Source organism: Podarcis vaucheri (assembly GCF_965113315.1).
Source record: "Podarcis vaucheri genome assembly, chromosome: 7".
Classification (NCBI taxonomy): Eukaryota; Metazoa; Chordata; class Lepidosauria; order Squamata; family Lacertidae; genus Podarcis; species Podarcis vaucheri.
The window spans coordinates 53,273,989-53,296,055 of record NC_138765.1 but is presented as its reverse complement, the minus strand read 5'-3'; the positions used below and the strand labels follow the sequence as shown (position 1 = coordinate 53,296,055).

General features: G+C 44.4%; 1 protein-coding gene across 1 annotated transcript; it reads left to right on the top strand.

Annotated features, from left to right (window-relative positions):
• The first annotated feature begins 364 nt into the window (after positions 1–364).
• Positions 365–14,156, top strand: CYBA (cytochrome b-245 alpha chain). Its single transcript, XM_082232455.1, has 6 exons — positions 365–507; positions 6,156–6,225; positions 8,562–8,636; positions 9,341–9,424; positions 11,151–11,232; positions 13,536–14,156. Exons 1-6 carry the CDS (start codon positions 450–452, stop codon positions 13,728–13,730), a joined length of 564 nt encoding a protein of 187 aa, XP_082088581.1. The 5' UTR covers positions 365–449; the 3' UTR covers positions 13,731–14,156.
• The last annotated feature ends 7,911 nt before the right edge of the window (positions 14,157–22,067 follow it).

Below are 22,067 nucleotides of genomic sequence, written 5' to 3'. Positions count from 1 at the left end.
ATTGGAATGGTTTCAGTTCTACAGTGTTCTCAACTGCATCTAACATCCCACTGCTTTTTGGGGGGCGGGGGGAATCAGTTTTAAGGGGCTGCGTTCACGTGGTGCTTTTACACTATGCTGAGGATGATTAGCGTGAGTTGTGTGAACTTTTTTGGCGCAGTCTTCCCCTGCACGCCTCTTGAGCTGAAGAATCCTGTGTAAGTCGAAAGCTGGCGCCGTTTGGAACTGGAGCGAGCCGTAGCGGCGCTTGGTGGGAATCGGGGCGGGAGGGACGGCCGAGACGCGTGTCTGGAGGGAGACACTGGCGGAGGCCGGGCTGTTGTGGGGCGTTTCTGGCTCAGCCCGCAGAGGAGGAGCAGGAAGGGACGTAGGGGAGTTGGGGGGGGGGAGGTGTCCGCCCAGCAGCCGGCTCCCTCCTTCACTTTCTCGGTGCAGCTGAGCGCGGCGCGATGGGGGGCATCGAGTGGGCCATGTGGGCGAACGAGCAGGCGCTGGCCTCCGGCCTAAGTGAGTTTTTTGGGGGGATCCGAGGAGGGAGGGGGATGGACACCAGCATCTCTTCTTGCCAAGTGGAGCCAAAGGGCCCCTGAGCAAGTGCAGAGTGTCCTTGTTGCCCCATGCAAGGAAAAGCGGGCGATGCCAGGTTAGAAACTGTTCTGAGCCCCATCCCGAAATCTTTCCTTCGCGAAAGGATTCGCGTCCCTCCAGCAGGTTTGTGGCCCGGGAGTCCTCTCTTCCTCCTCCAATTCCCCTCACCCCCACAGTGGTGTGGTTAAACCAGAGTAAATGAAGGAATCTGCACCTTGCCCATTGCAAGGGGCTCCATAGCCTCAGTCCATTTGCTTTGTGCCTGAGTGGGTGGAATTAAAAAAATTGGGGTGCATCTTTTAGTGGAGTAGCTTTGGCTGGGGAAAGCAGGGGGAGCAGGTTAAATGTGAGCGAGAGAGAGCCTGCCTGTGAGTTTTCAGAGCCAAGACTGAAATTCTCAACCCCTTAAGTTCTCCCTTCTTTTAAAAAAATACAGAAATAAAATGTATTTGTTCCTAAACATTGAGCATTCCAATTAAACGTGCTTTTGTGACATTCCCAGTATGTCAGTGGCCAGCAATGATATGCCCTATTCCCCAGTAATCTCAAATTAGTCTTGATGGAACCGAATCTTAAACTTTGAATTTTCATAGTGATGACAGCAGTTTTTACTCGCCTTGCCATCGGGTTTGTGTGTGTGTTGTGACTCTCCTGGAAGTATTGCCTTGCTGTGTGGGAGAGCAGTTCACCTGCCCTGTGGTGGTTATGTTAAACACATAATACCCCCCCCCTTTTTTGATGGGGGCATCCTTTTTAATTGGGGCAGGAAGGAGACTTCTAGATTTTTGGAGGGGAAAGGACTTTAACCTGGCTTGGCTGTGACCATCAGAGCCAATGAGATTTTTGTGCTTTCCTTTTGAGGAAGTGCAATGGATGAAAATAAGGAAGGAAACTTGATGTTGCCATTAGCCCAGGAGTGATCTGTGCAGGCTAGGGCATTTGCAAGCACACAGTCTTCCATTTTCCTGTTAGTTAAGGTGGAGTAATCAAGAGCCATATTGTGTATCCATATTCAAAATCATTAGGGCTGATTAGTTGGCCAGCATCACTCAATAGGACTTCTTGCAATAAGGAAAGTGACGGGGAAAGTGTGTGGTAACATTTGCTTTGATGGACTTCCCTGCACACAGAATAAATGTTCATTAAATAGTCAGCAACATATAATCTTCCTACAAACAAATCAGGTTGATTCCTCAATATATAGGTTGTTTGGAAGCACCCTGAGACTCTTATCAAAACAGACAGTCCACAAACATCCCAAATGAGTTTTGCTTTTTACTGGGCGCATTGCTTAGCATCCTGCATCTGTTTGAGACAGCCCCTATACACAAGCGAAAGGGACCCAGGCATTTGGTGGCTGAAGGATACTGTTCCTGACAACCCTGAGATCCATAAATGAAATAATATTTTTAATTGTAACTGGGGTTTAAAAAAACATTTTAACTATTTTAGAACACTTTAAAAAAATGTGTTTGCCAACCTGGGCTCCTTCAGGAGGAAGGGGGGATATAAATTCAATACATAATAAATAATCAGAACCCAGGGGACTACAGCTGAGCACTCAACAGAAATGTGTAAATGTATCCAACTTGTTGTCATTATAGACTTAGTGAAATTATTTCATATTTTATACCTTTGATAGCACCAATTCTTTTTTTCAAATTTCCGCACCACGTTTAAAGCGTGTGGCTTCCTTCAAAGGATCCTGGAAGCTGCAAATTGTTAAGGGTGCTGGGAACTGCAGCTCTGTGAGGGAAGAAACTACGTTTCCCAGGATTTTTTGGAGGAAGCAATGTGTTTGAAATGTATGGTGTATACGCAGCCCCAGTCTAAACATTGTACTGTTTGCTTTGCATCTGTCAATTGTTATGTACTGTAAGTACATACGGTACCTAAAACACGTACTCTCAACATAATGGATAGTTTTGCCTTGAGGCAATGTGAAAACTGGACGTATGTTTGTGTGCACATACTTGCACTTCTGGCTGCAAGTGCAGTTGTTGAATTTGAGAGACATAACATCGGCACATAGCCTGTGTTGATTTACGTGTGACCCTTAGCCTTATTTTTATGTAAAACAAAAGCCAAGACTCAGAAAATAAACAAATCTAGTTCACAGATAAACCTTTCAATTAATTCTGGGATATCATTTAGCCCCTAAACAGACAGCATCGTTAAAAAGAGAGAGTTTCATGGTACCATAAAGATAAAAAGATTTCTTGCAGCATAAACTTTCATAGTGTAAGTGTAGTGTTTATTTGTATGGTATGCTACAGTAAATCATTTTGTCTCTAATTTCCCACAAGACCCTTCCTTGTTTTCACTGCACCATTATTTGGATCTTTTGAAGCTGGTATCTTAAGATGACGCGGAGCTCGGGCTTCTTTGCCAACTCCTTTAATTCCTGCATAGTTCGGCCTTCGTGCTGTAATCACAGCAGTGCACAGAACATCCCGTTTGCTTCCACAGGCCTGCTGGTTCAAGTGTGCTCGAATGCGTCCATCTGGCGCTCTGCTTGACGCATCCCAGATATCCGCCCAGCTCCTTTCAGACAAGGAGGGCCTGGTGGCACGGCCATGACAAGTTCTTGCTTTTTAAAACTTCAGTTGCCCTGTGAACCAAAACACAAGAGGCAGCAGAAAGGAGCTATTTCTGGCTGCTTTCTCGAAATGACTTTGCCGCTGGGAGCCTCACATGCTCCCTTGAGAAAATAAGAAATGCTGCCCAAGTCAGAGAAACCAGCAGCTCCACCCTTGAGTGCCTTTGCTGCAGAAGTGGGCTTATTGTCCGCACATACAGAGAAAGTTCCTTTAATCTGGGTTAGTGTGTTCACACAGACGGAGGAGGGCTTATGGCCTAGCACCTTGCAAAAACTTTTTCATGAAATCAGTGCTTGCTCCTGTTCCACACCCATCCAGAGCAGTCAGGTGGTGAGGCAATGACAGACTGGGAGAAGGTTTCACTTCTTGGTTCTTCTCCCTTGCAAAGATCTGATGGTGGTAAACTGGCCTTGTAGGAATTTCCCTGCAGTCAGGTGACCTAGTAGGAAGTGAGGCTCTAAAGGAAAGAGGCATATGAAGAGACCTGTCTGCTAGATCAGGCCAAAGGGGACCCATCTAGTTCAGACTCCTTTTTGCACTGTGGCCAACCAGATGCCCCAATTGAAACCTGGTCTTTCACCTGCACCCTGTGCAAGACCAAAATTTGGCATGTCTCCACCCATCGCCTTCCATTCTACACATGCACTACATTATAGCTGTGACTCCCTATGGTGCCCCCTTGGCTCAGCTCTCACTCCGGGGGAACCGGCCGTGCTGCCCTAAATCTACATCTATGGGAACTGCCCCCTCCCCACCCCCACAAACTTGGTTTATCTAGCTCAATATTGCCTACGCTGGCTGGCAGCAGTTCTCCAGGGTTTCAGGCAGGAGTCTTTCCTATCTGGGCTCAGAGATGAAGGGGGTTGAATCTGGCAAGTGCTCTGCCACTGGGTTATGGCCCTTCCCTGAGCTTATATCCGCCCCCTGCACCCCCACCCTAAAGATTTCTTCCACTTTTGCAAACATTGGGGTTTCCCTGATGCCTCCTTCCCTCTTGCCAGTGACGTAGTGTGGGGGGTGCAGGGGGGGCGGGCCGCACCGGGCGCAACATCTGGGGGTTAGGGTTAGGGGGCCCAAATCCACGGGTTAGGGAGCGCAAATTACTTGCCTTGCCCTGGGTGCTGACAACCCACGCTACGCCACTGCCTCTTGCACCAGGAGGGTGACATTTTTGACTCAACAAGCACCAGCAGAAACTAAGGATATGAGCTGATCTCGGAGGCAGTAGCATACAGGCATTGTGTGACTCTTAGCCACTGATAGACTCCTCCTCTGTGAATTAGTCTAATCCTCCTAGAAGGACATGAGAAAAGGGTGTGTGGAGCAAGACTAAGGGAGTTCTTAGTTTTGATCTCATCTTGTCCAGGAACACAACCAGATGACTTCCGCCACAAGGACATAAGAAGAAGAAGAAAACACCCTGTCAGATCAGGTCACCAATGTAAATTAATACAGCCTCCTTCTTCACAAGTGGGGCATAACATGTGGCTAAGAAGAGATGTTTCATTTAGGTCAGACTAGAAGCCTAGCTAGGGAGAAGTCCTGAAGCCCAGCCTCTCACAGCATCCAACCAGATAGATGCCTTTGGGAAGCTCACAAGCAGAGAGTAATGGGATAAAAGCCCTCTTCTGCTTCCCCAGCAGCTCTTTGTGTGTGTGTGTGGGGGGGGGGGTAGCCTGCCCTTGAACCTGGAGGCTCTATTACCGTAGGTTGTGATCTGCAGTTGATATAAGTCTCCCCTGAATTGGCCTCTCCTCTCCTTTTAAAAGTCATTGAAGTGAGGGGCCATTTCCACACCCCCTGTGGTTCTAAATTCCACAAATGAATGACGTATTGTGTGTGTGTGGTGGGGAATCCTGCCTTTTATCTGCCCTGAGTCTACTGCTAATCATTTTCACTGGGCAACTCCAAGCAAGTAATTCTTTCTTAACAAACAGCTCCCCATCCCCATTCAAAGCTGGGCAGTGTGGAGCCTGAGGGAACATTAAGAGCGTGGCTGAGATAATGTGTGAAAAGTGCTGTGAGCAATTAAAGAATGCCTTGCAGCACCAAAGATTATTATCTGCTGCTATGGGTGCTCCTTGCCCTCACACGTTTTCAGTGAAATAGCAAAGACGAAGTTTCCTCTGAACATGCACAGAGTATCATTCATGGAAAGCGAAAAGTTAAGAAGCAGGAATTCTTAAGGTGGGGAACGGCTGTTTCTTTGGGAGTTAATCTCTGCCTCTGTCAAAGGCCCTTCCTTTATTTCTCAACCTGCCTTTTTGCCAAAGAGCATTGTGCATATTTCTGTGCTGCTTTTATCCTCACAACAATCCTGTGGGGAAGGCCACACTCCCTGAGCTGCATGGCTGGGTAGGGAACGGAACCTGGGTCCCTCTGGTCCCAGTGCAACACTCTCTGACGGATGAGTGGGGAACATTCGCCAGTCCAAGGGCCGCATCTCCTTGTGGGAAACCGTCTGAGGGCCGCATGCCAATGGTAGGCGGAGCCAGAGGTAAAAGTGGGCAGGGCAGCAGATGCAGATTTTACTCTGGGCACAGCAGGCTAGTTTTTACATACACACCTACCCATCTCTCTCCATCCTCCATGTAGGCAAGTAAGAGGCATTACTAGAGATCAAGGACACATTGCAGCCACTCAAGGAAGGAGCAAAGCAGGACTGGGGAACGGTGTGGCCTGCAGAGAATGCTAAGGGGCAAACGGAGAGGGCTGCATAAAGCCCCTTGGCCAGAGGTTGCCCACCCTGCTCCAGCCACTGCACAGCATCACACGGACTCTCTAATTTTAAGTGGCTTTTCTGCTCTTTTAATTTATTTTTCTCCCGTAATAAATACATCAATAAAAGTTGGACCATGAATTGTGAGCTGTGGGCTAGTTACATTTGTTGTGCATGTTGGATTTTATTTTTTTTAATGTTGATTTGTGGTGGATGGTAGGTAAGCTTGTCTCCCCCCCCCCTTTTAGTTCTAGTGACTGGTGGGATCGTGGCAGTTGCTGGGCAGTTCAAAAACTGGCAGTTTGCAGCCTATTCAATGTATCCTTCCATGTGATTTCTGTCTCCTTTCTTCTCCCCCCCCCCAAGAAAACCCCTGGATTCTGTAGCCGCAAGATGCCTTGTGATTCTGTTGGTATCACAGAATCAAACAGGTGGGAGGCACCTCAAAATCCATCTAGTCCAACTTCCTTTTGACCAGTTCCCCAGATGGTACAGCATAAATAAATTAGGGTTTTGCTTAATCTGGTTGTGTGTGTGCGCGCGTGCTTGCAGAAGTCTAGTGATTACAAAATTGGAATTTCTGTGACTGAACAATTTGGTCACTTCCCAGCACTTAACAAGAGGTGGAAGCAAGGTTCCATTGGCCAAATGATGTCAAGGAAATAAAAAATAGTCGCTTTGCTTAATGCAGGCGTTCTGCAGAAGTATGAGGATTGCAAAATGTGGAATTTCTGTAGCTGCAGAAAAGAGGAAAGAAGGTAGGTTCTGTTTGGTAAATGGTGTCCAGGAAGTTGCAGTTCCATAGCCAGTCACTGTGGCTGCTGGTGAAAGGGCAGAGCAGAAAGGACTGAGTTGGCTTGTAGGTTGTGCAAAGGAGCAATGTGCACATGGAGTCCCATCCTTCTGCTTGTGGGTTTGAGCCTGCCAGTCAGTGAGATCAAGCTCTCCCCCAGTTCAACCAGAGACTCACCAAATGCCCTTGTGCAGTTTGGTACTTCTCAGACTCCGTTTCCCACATGTAACACAGCAATCAGAGGGGCTTTGTTTGCAGGAGCTGTTGAAAGCGTGAAATGGAAATGACCTTATCCTCCTCCGATCTTTGGGTTATAGTGGGGGGATAAAAGAGAGCAGAGAATTTGCAAAGATTTGGCCTGATGAGTTCAAACCAATATGAAATCCAGCCTGGTCTGTTCTCTCTCCTGTCCCTGGACCATGTGTCCAGTTTTTCTGCTCTTCTACGTCCCTCAAAACTTTGGTGTTTGCTTAAAGTGGTTTTACTCCACTCTTTATCTGAAAAGACTCCCAGAGCAACCTAGGTGTGATTAATAAAAAACACGAGCATCCCTGCTCACATACATTCAATTTAAAAGACATGGCACAAAAGGAAAAGAGGGATGGGATGGGAAAGGAAGAGGGGGAAAGCAAATTTGACAACCAGTTCTTAAAGGTACAAGGGCCATTTTATTCCTTCATCTGATTCCTGGTGCCTTTGTGAGAGAATCTCAGTCTGATCCAGGCTATGCACATACAGTAGTACCTTGGTTTACAACCATAATCAGTTCCAGAGGCCCATTTGTAAACCAAAACAGGTTGTAACCCAAGGTGCACTTTCGCCAATAGGGCCTCCAAAATTTTTTTGTTTGTAACCCAAAAAAAATGGGTTGTGATCCAAAGAAAGGTTTCAAACTGGGACACGCACTTCCGGGTTTGACATGTTTGTAATCCAAAACGTATGCAAACCAAAGTACCACTGTAGTCACATTTTGAAGGCCACACCCACAACATACATTTAAGGCACTATTATATCACTTTGTCAGTCGTGGCTTCCCCCAAAGAATCCTGGGAACTGTAGTTTGTTAAGGGTGCTGAGAGCTGTTAGGAGATTCCATCTTCCCTTCACAGAACTATAATTCTCAGAGTATTCTGAAAATTGTAGCTCTGTGGGGGAAGAAGGGTTCTCCTCACAACTCTCAGTACCGTTAACAAACAAACCTCCCAAGATTCTTTGGGGTAAGCCATGGCTGCTTACGGTGGCATAAAAGTGAGCTAAACGTGCAGGTATGACCCTAGTATTTGTCTACTGTTTTCTATCTGCATGCTCCCCTACAGATAACAGGTCTCGGTCTCAAGGGGCCTACAGCCTGAAATAGCTTGCAGCCGTTTCAGTTTTGGTATTTTGGGGAAATTTTTGTGTTTGCAACCACAGTGATTGCCGAAAGAGATGCAGACTTTACCTCAGCGTACAGACTGCTTCAAACAGATCTCTCTCCATGCCTCTTCCACCCCCTCACACAGAGGAAAGGTTGTGTTGAGACAAACATGTGTGCTGCATGTGTGAACTGGCTCTTTGGGTTAATATTGCTAAGATACAAACTTCCTCCAGGTCACTAGTGGGACTTTGGAAATATTTTTTCTGTTGGAAAAACAGACACACAAATTGTATAACACCATAACATAACATAACATAACATAACATAACATAACATAACATAACATATATACATTTTTAAAAACTCTTCTCTCATTTCCTGGGACTGAGCAAAGGAGGGATTCTGGGCTGTCCTGGATATCAGTGGCTACTCAGGAGAAAGCTTTCCTAGGATAATGGGGCACAAAAGAGATACCCCCCCCTTCCTTAACCCTTTTCCCCAAAGAGCTGCTGGAGTCTTTATATGCCTGCTGGAGTACCCGAGGGGGAAGCGGAAAAAGGGATCTACAATGGAGCGGTGGTAAGTGTCTTTTTTTTAAATGCTTTATTTTTATTTATGATTTTCAGGTTTATACATTTCAATAATTTTACAGTCATTCTAACATTTCAAAACTTGACTTCCTTCCCTCTATTTCTGTGGCTCCTTAAATTTATTTTTAATATCTTCTGCATATCCAAATTAACTTAATTTGATCATTTTTTTATCTACTTTAAATATATGCTCTTATGAAACTGCATTACAATAATCCTGCCAATGTTCTTAACTGTTTACAATTTGTAAATATTCAATAAACCATTTCCATTCTTTTATAAGTATGGTGTCTAATGCCTTTTCATTTTTGACCAAGATTGTTATTGACATTGGCTTTCAAAATAGGCATTCATTTTAGTTATGCAGCCTTGTACCTGGTGTTGCTTGGGAATTCTAAGAACCCAAAACTCTAGCACACTTTTGAAATCAATGGTTACGTTCAGCACATTTCCAAAAGGGTCAGCCTGCCATCTTCCTTCAAAATGGCATCCAGTTGTATCCAAACATAGACAAAACCCTGCTCCTTGAGCTCGGGAACTGGCTGGTTAAAATCAATGTAGTTTCAAAAGGTTAGGTCTGCCTCCTTCGTTCAGTATGGCTTTTGAGCAAGCTTCTGGGTATCACAGAACCCTTTGACAGCTAGAATCTGTGTTTGTCATTGCACTCTCTCTTTTTACTCCCATTCCCAACAGTGGCCAGAAGTGCTTCACAACTGTCGTGAAGGCATTTGGACCCCTCACTAGGAATTACTACGTCCGTGCTTTCCTGCACATATGGTAAATAATTCATTCCACTTCTTGACTTGTCAGCCTTTTCAGTATTTGAGGGGAAAATTAGACAAAACTTTCTGCTTTCTCTCTCCAGTTAACTGATGCTCATGTCTCATGGAGACACCAGTGTGTTTCTGTGTGGCCCACATACATGAAACTCACATGGAAGTCTTAACTGGATGTGGTCGGGGGGGGGAGGGGCATTACAGTGGGTCCCCTTTCCTTGGTTCTGCAATGTGGGTGGGTGTTTTGTTTACTCAATTGAATCTTAAGACGGTCATAAGATGTTGCGCTCGCCTCCTTCCTACAGTGCATTCTCCCTTTTTTAATAATAAAAAAGCAACACTGTATATCTGAAGGCAATGTAGCTTATTTATTTAACAAGATTGATATAGCACTTATTTCCCCCCAAAAAAACCTTTTCCCCCCCCACAATGTTCTGGTTTATGTAAAATAATATAAAATACTCAGAAGAAAATAGCAATAAACTCAGCAGACTTTTTAAGAAGGTGACATAATGAAGCCATCAAAATGTAGATAAAATGGACAGTTTTCGAAACAATATGCATAATAAAATGATCTGTCTTGGGAGGCTTCCCAAACAGAAAAGGTTTTAGCAGGGTCAAAAACTCTACAATGAAGGTGGCTGCCTAATAGGAAGCTCACCAGGTGACCTTGAGTCACTTGCTTCCTCTTAGTGTAACCGACCTTGTTATGTATTGAAGTTCTCACCCTGGCCACCAAGAGTATCATGTATATAGTTTTCACTCAGGTCCACGTCAGTTACTTTAGGCGGGAAACCCTGGGTTGTTGTTGCTACAAGCAGGCCAGCTGAGCTGTTTGCTGTTCAGTTCTGTTCCAGCTTACAAATAAAGAGCTGCTTTGGAGAAATCGCTGCGTCTTCTGCTATGTCTACCCACTATTTAACAGACCTCGCAGGATCATTAAAAGGGGGAGAACCACGTACGCCTCCTTGAACTGCTTGGAAAGAAATGTGGGTTATAAATGCAATGAATAATATTAACAGTTCCTTTTCAGATCCTGGCCAGTCAGCTGGCAAGACTGTTCTTAAAGTAGGAGGGTCGGGCACAAGCTCCTGCTTTAACTTGCCAACTGCATTTATCTTATTCAGAACAAAAGATGTATGTCACAGGTGCAAAACTAACCTCTTGACCTCCAGACCCCACCAGCCCTGGCCAGCATGGCCAGTGGTCCAAGGATGATTGGACTCATAACATTTGGAGACCTGTTGGTTCCCCATCCCTGACATACAATGTTCAGAAGAAGTGTCTGGGCAGAAATCCCTTAAATGTCTGGGGGTGGGTGGGGAGATTTTCACCTTTCGAAATTTGGGAACCCTATTACCAGCATCCATTAGAGCATCACAAGACGGCATTAAATCATTCCACACATAAATCCGGGCATTGGGAGGAGACTGCCTAGCTGGACTGCTGGGATTCTTGGAAGGAATGGCGCAACACGGGTGATGCTCTGCATATTTCATTGGTGGCTGGTGCCCATTGAGACTGATAGGGCAGAAGGCAGAAAGGTCAACAGTAGGTGGCGCCAGAGCCAGCTAATTCTATCTTTGTCCCCATCGTTCTTCTGCTGAGTTCATTGCATTATGGTTTATATGTAAATTGATATGATAAGCTATCATAGAAGTGAGAAGTGGCTTATAGATTCTCTAAAACAAATACAAATAAATCTCTCTCACTTATTCCTTTTGCAGCTTGGCCGTTCCAGCAGCATTTTTACTGGCCACGATCCTCGGCACAGTTTGTCTCGCCATTGCAAGCGGCATTTACTTACTGGTAAGTAGCCCCCGCCACAACCCCCATTTGACTCCTGAATTAACAACAGCAACAGTAATAATATATACAAAGATGTCAAATAGTTAAAATGATTTGTAGCTAATGGATCATCCAGTGTTTGGTAAACTGAATGATTGATGAGTTAAATTTAAATAAATGTGCATTTTACCACAGTGTCACTCTAGGTGTCCTTTTAAGATAGTCAAGGAGAAAATGGAAAAAATATTTGGTTTTTGTGGGGAGGATGGTCTTTGAGGGTTATTAGGTCCTTGTCCTGGGAGTTTCTTGTAAAACAGAGTCGCCCCTGTTTTAAAGCTTCAGTCAGTTTGCACAAAAGTATTCTCCCCTAATATTTTTTGCAAAGATCCAGGGCTCAGCTGTCTGATGGTTTTAGGCTGCAGGATCTGCAAGGCAACCTTTAGTTCCTGCAATCCTTTGCTTCAGAGCCTAAGAATGGCTAGCAGCCCTCTAGCTCCCTCTGCTGGCCAGAGCTCATGCTACCTTTAAATACAAAATATTGTTGTAGCATATTCCAGTATTTCATGTGGAGCAAGAAATGATGTTGTACATCCTGGGGTTTATGATGCCTAGTGTGGCGTGGCAATTAGAGAGTTGGATGAAAGAAACCTGGGAGACCAGGGTTCAAATTCCCACTCAGGAGGCTTACCATGGGCTAGTTACCAACTCTCAGCCTAACCTACTTCACAGGGTTATTGTGGGACTTGAATAAGGAGTAGGAGGAGAAGCATGTGTCCCACTCTGAACTCCTTGGAGAAGAAGGTGGGATATAAAAGCAGTAAAAATATGATGATGATGATGATATTGTATTAGTATCTCATTTTCTTATAAGTTTTTGTAGAATGTGTATAATTTATGTGGTGTAAAAAGCTTGTTTAATCTTAACTGGGCATTTGCTATCACTTATTTGAGTCTAACAAGATATTCAATTTTTAAAAGTGCTGAGGCCTCAGCTTTTTACCCCGGACTTTGGCACCTGGGAGAATATATTTTTAGGACTCACACTCTTCTCTTCACAATGACATTTATTTTTAGATTCTTGTAACCCATCCTGAGACCTTATGGTGAAGGGCAGGGAATAAATCAAGTAACCATAATCAGAAATGAATAGTGAAAATGTTTTGTATCCAACTGACATTTACTCAGAGTAGACCCATTGAAATAAATAGTTACATCCCTTAATTTAAATGGTTGTACTCTGAGCATGACTTACATTGGATACAACATAATAAGTCTCTCCAAGGCAGAAATGTACTCATTTTTCCTCTAGTAAAGATTCAACACATTTTCCCCCTTCCTCTCAAATCATTATTATTTGTTTTCAAACGTGATACAAAAGTAAAAATAAAATAAACATCGAACAAAAATACAATGCAGGTCCATCGATGCATAAAGGGCATCAAGAAAAATGGAAACAACTTTTTTTAAAAAATACACAGTTTCTGTGCAATGAACTCAGTGAGGTCAGCTGGCTGGCTTACATTGCCATCAGACCGACCAACTGGGGTGGGAGGGATGTGACTTGAATGGAGGCTATGGGCAGAATGAGTCTTTGACAGAACAGGGATTTGCATCAGGGTTTAAATTCTGCCTTGAAGTATCAGTCGCTGGGAATTGCTGGTGTAGAAAGCGCTGTTAGACACTCAGGTTGTGCTTGAGGATTTCCCAGTGAGAATAGGATGCAGCAAGGCTCTTCTTAGGTTCTTTATGTTCTTATGCTGAGTCCAACCATTTATTCCTCTAGTTCAGCATCATCTACACAGATGGGCAGCAGCTTTCCAGGGTTTCAGGCAGGGGACGATTCCCAGCCTTACCTGGAAATGCCAGGAGCTTCTGGATGCAAGGCAGATGCTCAACCTCTGAGCTATGGCAAGGTCAATATAGGGAACTTAGGAAGCTTCTTCTGCTGACCCAGGCCATTGGTCCAACTAGCCCAGTATTGTCTACACTGACAGGCAGTGGCTCTCCAAGGTTTCAGGTGGGAGTCTCTCCCTGCCCTACTTCTGTGGTAGATCATCTGCTTTACATACTGAAGTTTCCAGGTTCTATATGTGGCGCCTCCAGGGAGAATTAGGAATGTAGCCTTGCCTGAAGCCCTGAGGTGCTGTTGACAGTCAATGTGGACAATACTGAGCTAGCTCAACCAATCTCGTCTGACTTTGTGTAAGGCCTCAGACGCTCCTGTGAACCTGGGACCATGTGCATGCAGAAAATAAAAATAAAAATGGGGTTTTCCCTTGAGATACCCTTTCCCCCCTCATATCTCTCTGGGCTTTTCCCTCCAGGCTGCCATCCGTGGCGAAGAGTGGCGTCCCATCGAAGTGAGGCAACGGGAAGCGCTACAAATAGGAGCCACAATTAAACACCCTCCAACCAACCCACCCCCACGGCCTCCAGCCGAGGCTCGCAGAAAGCAAGCGGGCGAGGTAGAAGCTGCAGCCCAGGATAACCCTCTGCCTGTTGTCATTGAGGCCGAATGAATGACAGGCCGGGCTGGTGTCCTCGAAGGAGCCTGAGGGGGCTTCTTTTGCTGTGCTCGGAGCAGTGGGGGAGGAGTGGCCATTTTGTGGTTGATCTTCGGATATTGTCCTCCTCTTCCAGCTCTGTTGTCTGCCTCTACAGATGCTTCTCCACAAGCCAGATTCTCCTCAGTCCTGTCACTTCCCCCAGTTTGTTCCTGGCCAGGTAGCTGCCATGCTTGTTTCACGACAGGGCCCAGCGGCGGCCATATTGTTCGTCTCCAGAATACCCATTGGAGAATTGTGAAGCTCCAGGCAGGGATGACTCCAGCCGGCATCCTGAGAGTGGCCATGGCTTTCTCTTTTCTTCATGGGGAATCTTCCGTTCTCTCTAGGATTCCCCATGTTTTTACTTTGTAATAAAAATTACCTGGTTGGTTGGTTGTCTTCTTTGTATGGTTGCGTTTCTTTGCTCTGTTTCACTTTCTCGGGGTTTTCTACATCCGTGGTTTATATATACATATGCATGATCTGGTTGGCTTGACTGACATAAATTGGCAAAGGAGTCTGGCTCTCAAGCGATTACAACTTCAGAAATGATTTGCCTCCTAAATTAGGCTGTGAGAATACCTGGTGAACAGCCACTCAAGTGTAGATTTGTACTTGTATTTCCAGGTCATCTCCGGGTTAATGTGTTTGGGTTTGTTTGCTTTTTTGTGAAGTGAAGGAAGTAATTGGCTTCATGCTTTCTGAACCAGCATTTTGCGACTGGCTCCAGGTTACCGCAGTGGAGGTCAGACTTCAAGCTTGAGGAAACTAATTTGTCTTTTGCTAGATCCCTGAGGTTATTTATTCATTTATTACATTTCTGTACCACCTGTTCCTCCAAGGACCTCAAGGTGGCGTACATGGTTTCCCCCTCCTCACTTTTTCTTCAGAACAGCCTTGTGAGGCAGATTAGGCTGAGAGACAGTGTCACCCAATGAACTTCATGACTCAGGAGGGATTCAAACTCTGGTCTTCCAGGTCACACAGTCCAACACACTTTTCGTTACACCACACAGGAACAAGGTGCAAAGAGCAGAGCGTAAAATTAAAAGAACGTGGTGCTACCAAGCAGTTCCTAAACCCAGACATTTTTTTTTCCAAATACCAGAACTGAGCTGAACTCACACACCTGCCATACAACTATCCTTTATTGGTTAACCCATGTTTTCTTCATTTCAGCAATCTGATTTAAGTCCCTGTGTATCATATTCTTGCTATCCTTTTTGAACAATTGAGTGTCAGAAATCTATCTATTGCAAATAATCCAGGGATCTGCCCATCTCTGAGTTAGTGGACCTTGGCAGATGTAGCAAAATGCAACTTAGCTCTCCATATGCCCAATGTTTACCTGTGCGTAATGTTGGCTACCTGTTGTAAATAACATACTCGGGAGGATAAAGCTATCAGCAGCTATGAGCCATCATGGCTACATCCTCTGTTGGAGGCAGTATGCCTCTGGGGGCTGTTTACTGGGAATCCCAAGTGGGGAAGAGTGCTGTTGCTTTAAGGTCCTGCTTGTGAGTTTCCCATTGGGGCATCTGGTTGGCCACTGTGAAAACAGGATGCTAGATTAGATGGCTCACGGACATGACCCACAAGATTCTTTTTAAGTCCTTAGTCACACAGTGCATAGCTAAAACTTTGACATTCTCTCCCACAAGAGGTAATGGTGGCCAAAAAGGCTTTAAAAGAAGATAGACAAATTCATATAGGAGGAGGTTATCAATAGCTACCTCCAGTATTGGGCAAGAGGCTGCTTAGCCACACCCACACCATTCTTTCAAAGCATTATGATAGCACTTGGCTTCCCCCAAATATTCCTGGGAACTGTTGTTTGTTAAGGGTGCTGAGAGCTGATAGGAGACCCCCTATTCCCCTCTCAGAGCTATAATTCCCAGAGTTCCTTGGGACAAAGGGATTAACTACTTAAGTGTGGCTTAATTTCCCAGGGCAATTTATTTTTGGCGCCTGAAGGTGGTGCTGCAGAATCAATGTGGCTCTATAGCATGCGCCATCTCTACAATTGGAAGCAGTAATGCCTCTGAATACCAGTTACTCAGAATCACAAGTGGAAAGAGTTCATATTCACCAAGTGCCCCAATTTTCCGGGGACAGTTCCAGAATTACAGAAGCCATCCCGGTTTCTGATTTGATCCTGGAATGTCCCAGTTTTCCTTTTTCCTCCTTTCCACATCTTGGAGAACAATCGAAAGCATACCCTCCAAGTGTCCTGATTTTCCAGGGACCGTCCCAGAATTACAAAAGCCACCCTGGCTTCTGATTTGATCCTGAAATGCCCTTTTCCCCCAGCCAGCACCGCAGCTGCCAAGCTCAGAGGGGAGGATGAGCCAATGCTTGTCCCAAGCGACGATGGTGGCGACTGTGGCGGAGCATCCTGTAGCCTCTCCCTGACCGCTGCTGCGGAGTTGAGGAGGGTCAGTTGGGGTGGGGAGTGAGAAATGCCCCTATTTTCATCTGAGGAATGTTGGAGGGTACGGAGAGCTCTGTCATGCTCCTGTCTTGTGTGCAGGCTTCCCACAGTCATCTGGCTCACTGTGAGAACAGGATACTGAGCTAGGCGGACCTGTGGTCCAATTCAGCAGCCAAGCTCTTACATTATTAGATTAGTTAAAGGGAAATTCTCTGGCAGAGCATCTTGGCTGCATGCAGAAGGTCCCGGAAGGAAGGAAGGAAGGAAGGAAGGAAGGAAGGTCTGGAACTCTGGAGAGCGGCTGCCAGTCAGTGTAGGCAACACTGAGCTAGATGGACTGAGCAAAAGGCAGCTCCCTATTTCCCCATGTACCATATTTTCCCATCTATAAGATGCCCCCATGTATAAAACGCCCCCTATTTTTGCGGCAACAACCAGTTGCCAGTCCACCTTCAGCACTATCTGTGTATAAGACGCCCCCTAAAATTTGATATTATTTTTTAGGAAAAAAACCTAGTCTTATACAGTAAAAGTCCAAATTTTTTTTGTGTGTGTGCGTGCACGCGCAATTTACAGGTTTGTGTTTTACCTTGGCTTTTCAGTGATGTAATAAAAGTGATTAGTGCTTTGTGAGTCTGTGCCCTGTGGTGGATGTGGCCAGATGTGTGTGTTCACAGCTGCAGTCAATTCAGGCCACTTTCCCACCATCGAATTGATCAGAAGGGTTGGCACCAGTGGGAAACACTCCTTAGCACACTTTTACTGAAGCATCTCAAAAAGGATGCATAGAAGGGCAGCAAACACTGTGGCAGCTTTCCTACAAGGAAAACTTTAGCTGGACCATAAAGAAGTGAGAGCTGGACCATAAAGAAGGCTGATCGCCGAAGAATTGATGCTTTTGAATTATGGTGCTGGAGGAGACTCTTGAGAGTCCCATGGACTGCAAGAAGATCAAACCTATCCATTCTGAAGGAAATCAGCCCTGAGTGTTCACAGGAAGGACAGATCCTGAAGCTGAGGCTCCAATACTTTGGCCACCTCATGAGAAGAGAAGACTCCTTGGAAAAGACCCTGATGTTGGGAAAGATGGAGGGCACAAGGAGAAGGGGACGACAGAGGACGGGATGGTTGGATAGTGTCTTCGAAGCTACAAACATGAGTCTGACCAAACTGCGGGAGGCAGTGGAAGACAGGAGTGCCTGGCGTGCTCTGGTCCATGGGGTCACGAAGAGTCAGACACGACTAAACGACTAAAGAACAACAACATAATTATGCATACTGTGGATAAAGTAGACAGAGGCACTGTCCCCCCCTTCCCATACTTACCCTCAAGGTCATCTCCATGATACTGATTGACAAGCAATGGTGTAGTTGTGAAAATTTAGGGGGAGCACAGCTCTGGGACTTTTTTCAGAGCAGGAGTGAAGTCAATGATGTCAACTGTCTTAAGTGTCAGGGAAACCGCTCTGGCAAGTGAATAAGGAGGCTTTCAAGTTTGCTTTTCTTTTTTGAAGTTAGTCTGTGGTTCCAATGAATAACTACAGGCTACATGCATTTCAGCTGGCTGAAGACCTTTTCGTTGCAGCTCAGTGTGTGTTTTGCAAATGTAGCCAGTCAGAAGCAAGCATGGCTAACTTCTGTGCAGCTTACTCTTAGGTAATTATGCACAATCATACCAATTCTGAGCAGCTGGGTCTAATGCTTTGTATGTTTACCGTGTGCGCATGTATATAATGTTTGACAAAGCTGCTTCCATTCTGGAGCTTTCCTTGTGGGCGGGGGTTGTTATTCTGAGCTAGTATTTCAAAATTCACCACTGTTGGTGAGAGATGCAGAGTGAGAACAGGTAAGTGATTTGCAGAAAACAAATTCACTGGATTTTCTGTCATAAGATGGGATGGTGGTCAACAGAGGAGAAGGAGGTCTTTCAATAACTATCCGCCATTACTGAGAACATCCGGGTTGGCGCCATCGGCTAATGGCTGAATTCCTCTGACTAAGAGGAATTTGCTCCATGGAAATCGGGTCTGGCCGCCACGACGAAGGCAGAGACCCTTCAGAAATCACAGGCGGGTGAAGCCTGTGAACGCGGGATTCAGCGGGCACCCTCAGCGCCTCCCCTACTCGCGGGGAAACCCGTTCGTGGGATCCGTAGCGAAGTGGGGTGAGCAGCGCGGTGCTGTTAATTGACTGCTCTTTCCACAGAGTGAAGCCGCAGAGCCGTTGCCAGAGAGCGCTGACTTTTTCCTGTGAACAATTGGACTTAAAAAGACACTACCCGTGAGTAGAACAATTGGATTTCAAAGATATCATTTAAGAGCAATTATATTGGAACTTTTAAAAGGAAGAAATTTGCAATTTGGAACTGTAGCGGGGAGGCATAAACAGGAAGTCTGCCTTCCGCTTTTGTAGACAGAACAAAGCAAAGAGGCTGCAAGCTAGAGTCTTGGAGAGCCGACTGGAAAGGATTAAAATCCCAATTTCTAAATTAGAAAACTCCCCCCTGGAAGCAGGAGAAGAGGGGGGAGAAGTTTTGGACTTTTTATACCTGCGAGAGAGAGGGAAGGAAATTAAAACTCTACTGCTCAGACCCTGGGAACGGGCTGCAAATAGACAATAAGGCTGCTGTATTTGGAATGCGTTCTGACTGTTAGCTGTCAAAAGAGAGATACATTCTGCTTAACTGTTTCTAACTGCCCTTCTGACTCTTAAGGGGAAGAAAAAGTAACGGAAAATTGAAACTAAATTTCTTTTTTGAGCTACGTTTCAAAAGGAGTTATTTTGGATAATTATAAGCACAGATTGCAACTGTTTCTCCCTAGAGGCAGTAGTGGAAACTGTTGTAAGAGCCGGGCCAAGGGAATTTTCCATTAGAAAGATAAAACTGTCTGACTGTGGGATTGACCTTGGACTTTTTAAGTGTTATGGCAAATGGGAAAGAGAAAGTAAATTTATCAACAACGAGATCTGGGAAGCCTTGGCAGCGAAGAGCGTCAGCATCTGGTCCTTCTGTACCATCTGCAGCTGTGCCAACTCAATCTAAACAAAGAGGAATGTCATCAGAAGAGGCTTTAGCGGTGGTGCTGGGTAAAATAAATGAATCTTTGGAAAAACTCAGCAGGAAAGTAGATGAGACAAACATAAAAGTTGATGCATCTAATGCGAAGGTGGATGCCGCAAATGCCAAAATTGACATTAATACAGAAAGTATAAATAGTCTGGGACAAAAGGTGAATATTAATATAGAAGCAATACAGAAATTGATACAGGAGTCTGCCTCGACCCGTCAAATTGCAGAGGAAGCAAAGGGAAAAGTGGAAGTTGTGGAAGCCAAAGTAACACAACTGGAAACAAAGAGAGTTCCAGATATTCAGAGACAGGTTGAGGATCACAGGCTGATTCTTTCTATGGTTGAGCTTAAGGAAAAACAGACGAACTTGAGGATTAGAGGTGTACCTGAATTGGAGAAAAATACTTTGATAGAATTTCTTACGCAGGAATTTGCAGAGTTTTGGAAGTTGGACTTGGAACAAGAAGGAGTGAAAATCGTGAGTGCCTTCAGGCTTGGAAGAGGAGGGAAGAAGAATAGAGTAAGAGACTGTTTGATTACCCTCCGATCCAAAGAGGAGAGAGATAAAATTTTGGGCTGGCATTTCCAGAAGCCTTTGGGAATATTGCAGTCAAGAGTGGAAATATTTAAAGATATCCCGAAATATCTTTTGGACCTTAGGGCCAATTACGGACATTTGGTTGCTCTGCTGAGAAGGAACAGTATCATCTTTAGGTGGGAATTTCCTCAAGGCCTATCCTTCAGTTTTAAAGGAAGAAAAATAAAAATAAGATCAGTTGAAGATAAAGACAAATTTTTGAGTACCCACAAAGAGCATCTACAGAAGGGACTTGGAAAATAACCAGGAGTACTGGACAGAAGATCACCAGACAGAGTACTAGAGCAAGGACTACTGGACAAAAGATCACCTATACTGGACTTAGCAAAGTTAAATTTTGGATTGGACTTCCCAGCGCCAGCGCCACTGTCAGAACAAGAAGAAGTACTGGGCGCAGTTGGAGGTGACTTAAAGTAATTACATTATGGCACTGCAAATATTAAGCTGGAATATTAATGGGATGAATTCCCCCGAGAAGAGATGAAGAGTCTTTCATGTATTAAAAAAGGAACAATTGGACTTGATTTGCTTACAAGAAACACATGTGATAAGGCTACATAGGAAATTACTGGTAAATAAAAGATTGGGACAAGAATTTATTTCATCAGACAAAGTTAAAAAAAGAGGAGTAGTACTTTATGCAAAGGAGAGCCTATCACCGAAATTTCTTTTTAAAGATGATCAAGGAAGATTTGTAGCAATTGAAATCCAATCGCAAGGAGAGAAGCTTTTGATATTAGGTATTTATACACCAAACGAGGGGAAATCGGAATTCTTTAAGAAGCTACATGAGACTCTGATGGACTATATGGATTATAATATGATCTTGATGGGGGACAGGTAGTTACTAAGGATGGCAGATTGCCAAAGACTTTCTTTGATATGACTGACAATATGGACTTAGTTGACATTTGGAGAATTAAAAACCCTTTGGGAAGAGAGGGAACCTTCTTCTCCGAGGCCAAAATGACATGGACAATAATTGACCAAATTTGGGTAACTAGAGGACTGGCTCCAAAAACTAGAAAGGTGGAAATATGCCCGAAAACCTGCTCCGACCATAATGCTGTAAAGATGGAATTGAAACTAACACCAAAAGACATTTGAATTGGCAAACAAATGTGGAAAACTGCTGGCTTGGCAAATGAAAAAAAGACAAAAACTTAACACCATCACAAATTTGGAAGTAGAAGGGAAAAATATACAGAATCCAGTGGAGATTAGAAAGTGTTTTCAGAGGTATTTTAAACAACTATATACACAGGAAACTTAGAAACAAATGGACATTGATTGTTTTCTGAAAACAAATGGATTACAAAAAATCTCTCAAGAAAATAAGCTAATGTTGAACTATAAAATAACGGAGCAAGAGATAGAAGGGGCCATCCAGAATATGCAGTTGGGTAAATCTCCAGGTCCGGATGGACTAACTTCAAGATACTATAGATCCCTGAAAGAATGGATAATACAGCCATTAAAAGAAGTTTGTAATGGAATATTGGAAGGGAAAAGGCGCCAGAGTCGTGGAAGGAAGCTTACATTACACTTATACCGAAAGTAGAGTCTGAGAAGACACAGCTTAAGAACTACCGCCCCATATCTTTGCTTAATGTGGATTACAAAATTTTTGCAGATATTTTGGCTAAAAGATTAAAAAAGGTACTAGTAGAAGAAATCCATAAAGACCAAGCCAGTTTTCTCCCGGGCAGACACTTGTCTGACAACACGAGGAATATAATTAACATTATAGAAAAGTTACAAGTGAATATTAATACTAAAGCAGTTTTGATTTTTGTGGACGTGGAGAAAGCCTTTGACAATATTTCTTGGAGTTTTATGAAGAAAAATCTACAGGGGATGGGGGTTGGTCAAGGTTTTGAAAATGGTATAGGTGCAATTTATTCAGAACAAAAGGCTAAATTAATTGTGAACAATGTAGTGACGGAAGAATTTAAGATAGAGAAAGGAACACGATGAGGTTGCCCAATCTCTCCATTGCTTTTTATATCGGTCCTGGAAGTTCTTTTAAACATGATTAGGAGGGACCAAACAGTTAAAGGTATACAAGTTGGAGCTAAACAGTACAAACTGAAAGCATTTGCTGATGATCTGGTATTGACATTACAGGAGCCAGAATCTAGTACCAAAAGAGTACTGGAACTGATCCAAGAATTTGGACAAATAGTGGGATTTAAGTTGAATAAGATGAAA

Bases quoted from the DNA above. Each gene is read 5' to 3' on its own strand.
- CYBA (XM_082232455.1), top strand. From the start codon at position 450: ATGGGGGGCATCGAGTGGGCCATGTGGGCGAACGAGCAGGCGCTGGCC. The intron at 8,637-9,340 runs GTAAGTGTCTTT...CATTCCCAACAG, and splicing joins GGATCTACAATGGAGCGGTG to TGGCCAGAAGTGCTTCACAA. The intron at 11,233-13,535 runs GTAAGTAGCCCC...TTTTCCCTCCAG, and splicing joins CAAGCGGCATTTACTTACTG to GCTGCCATCCGTGGCGAAGA.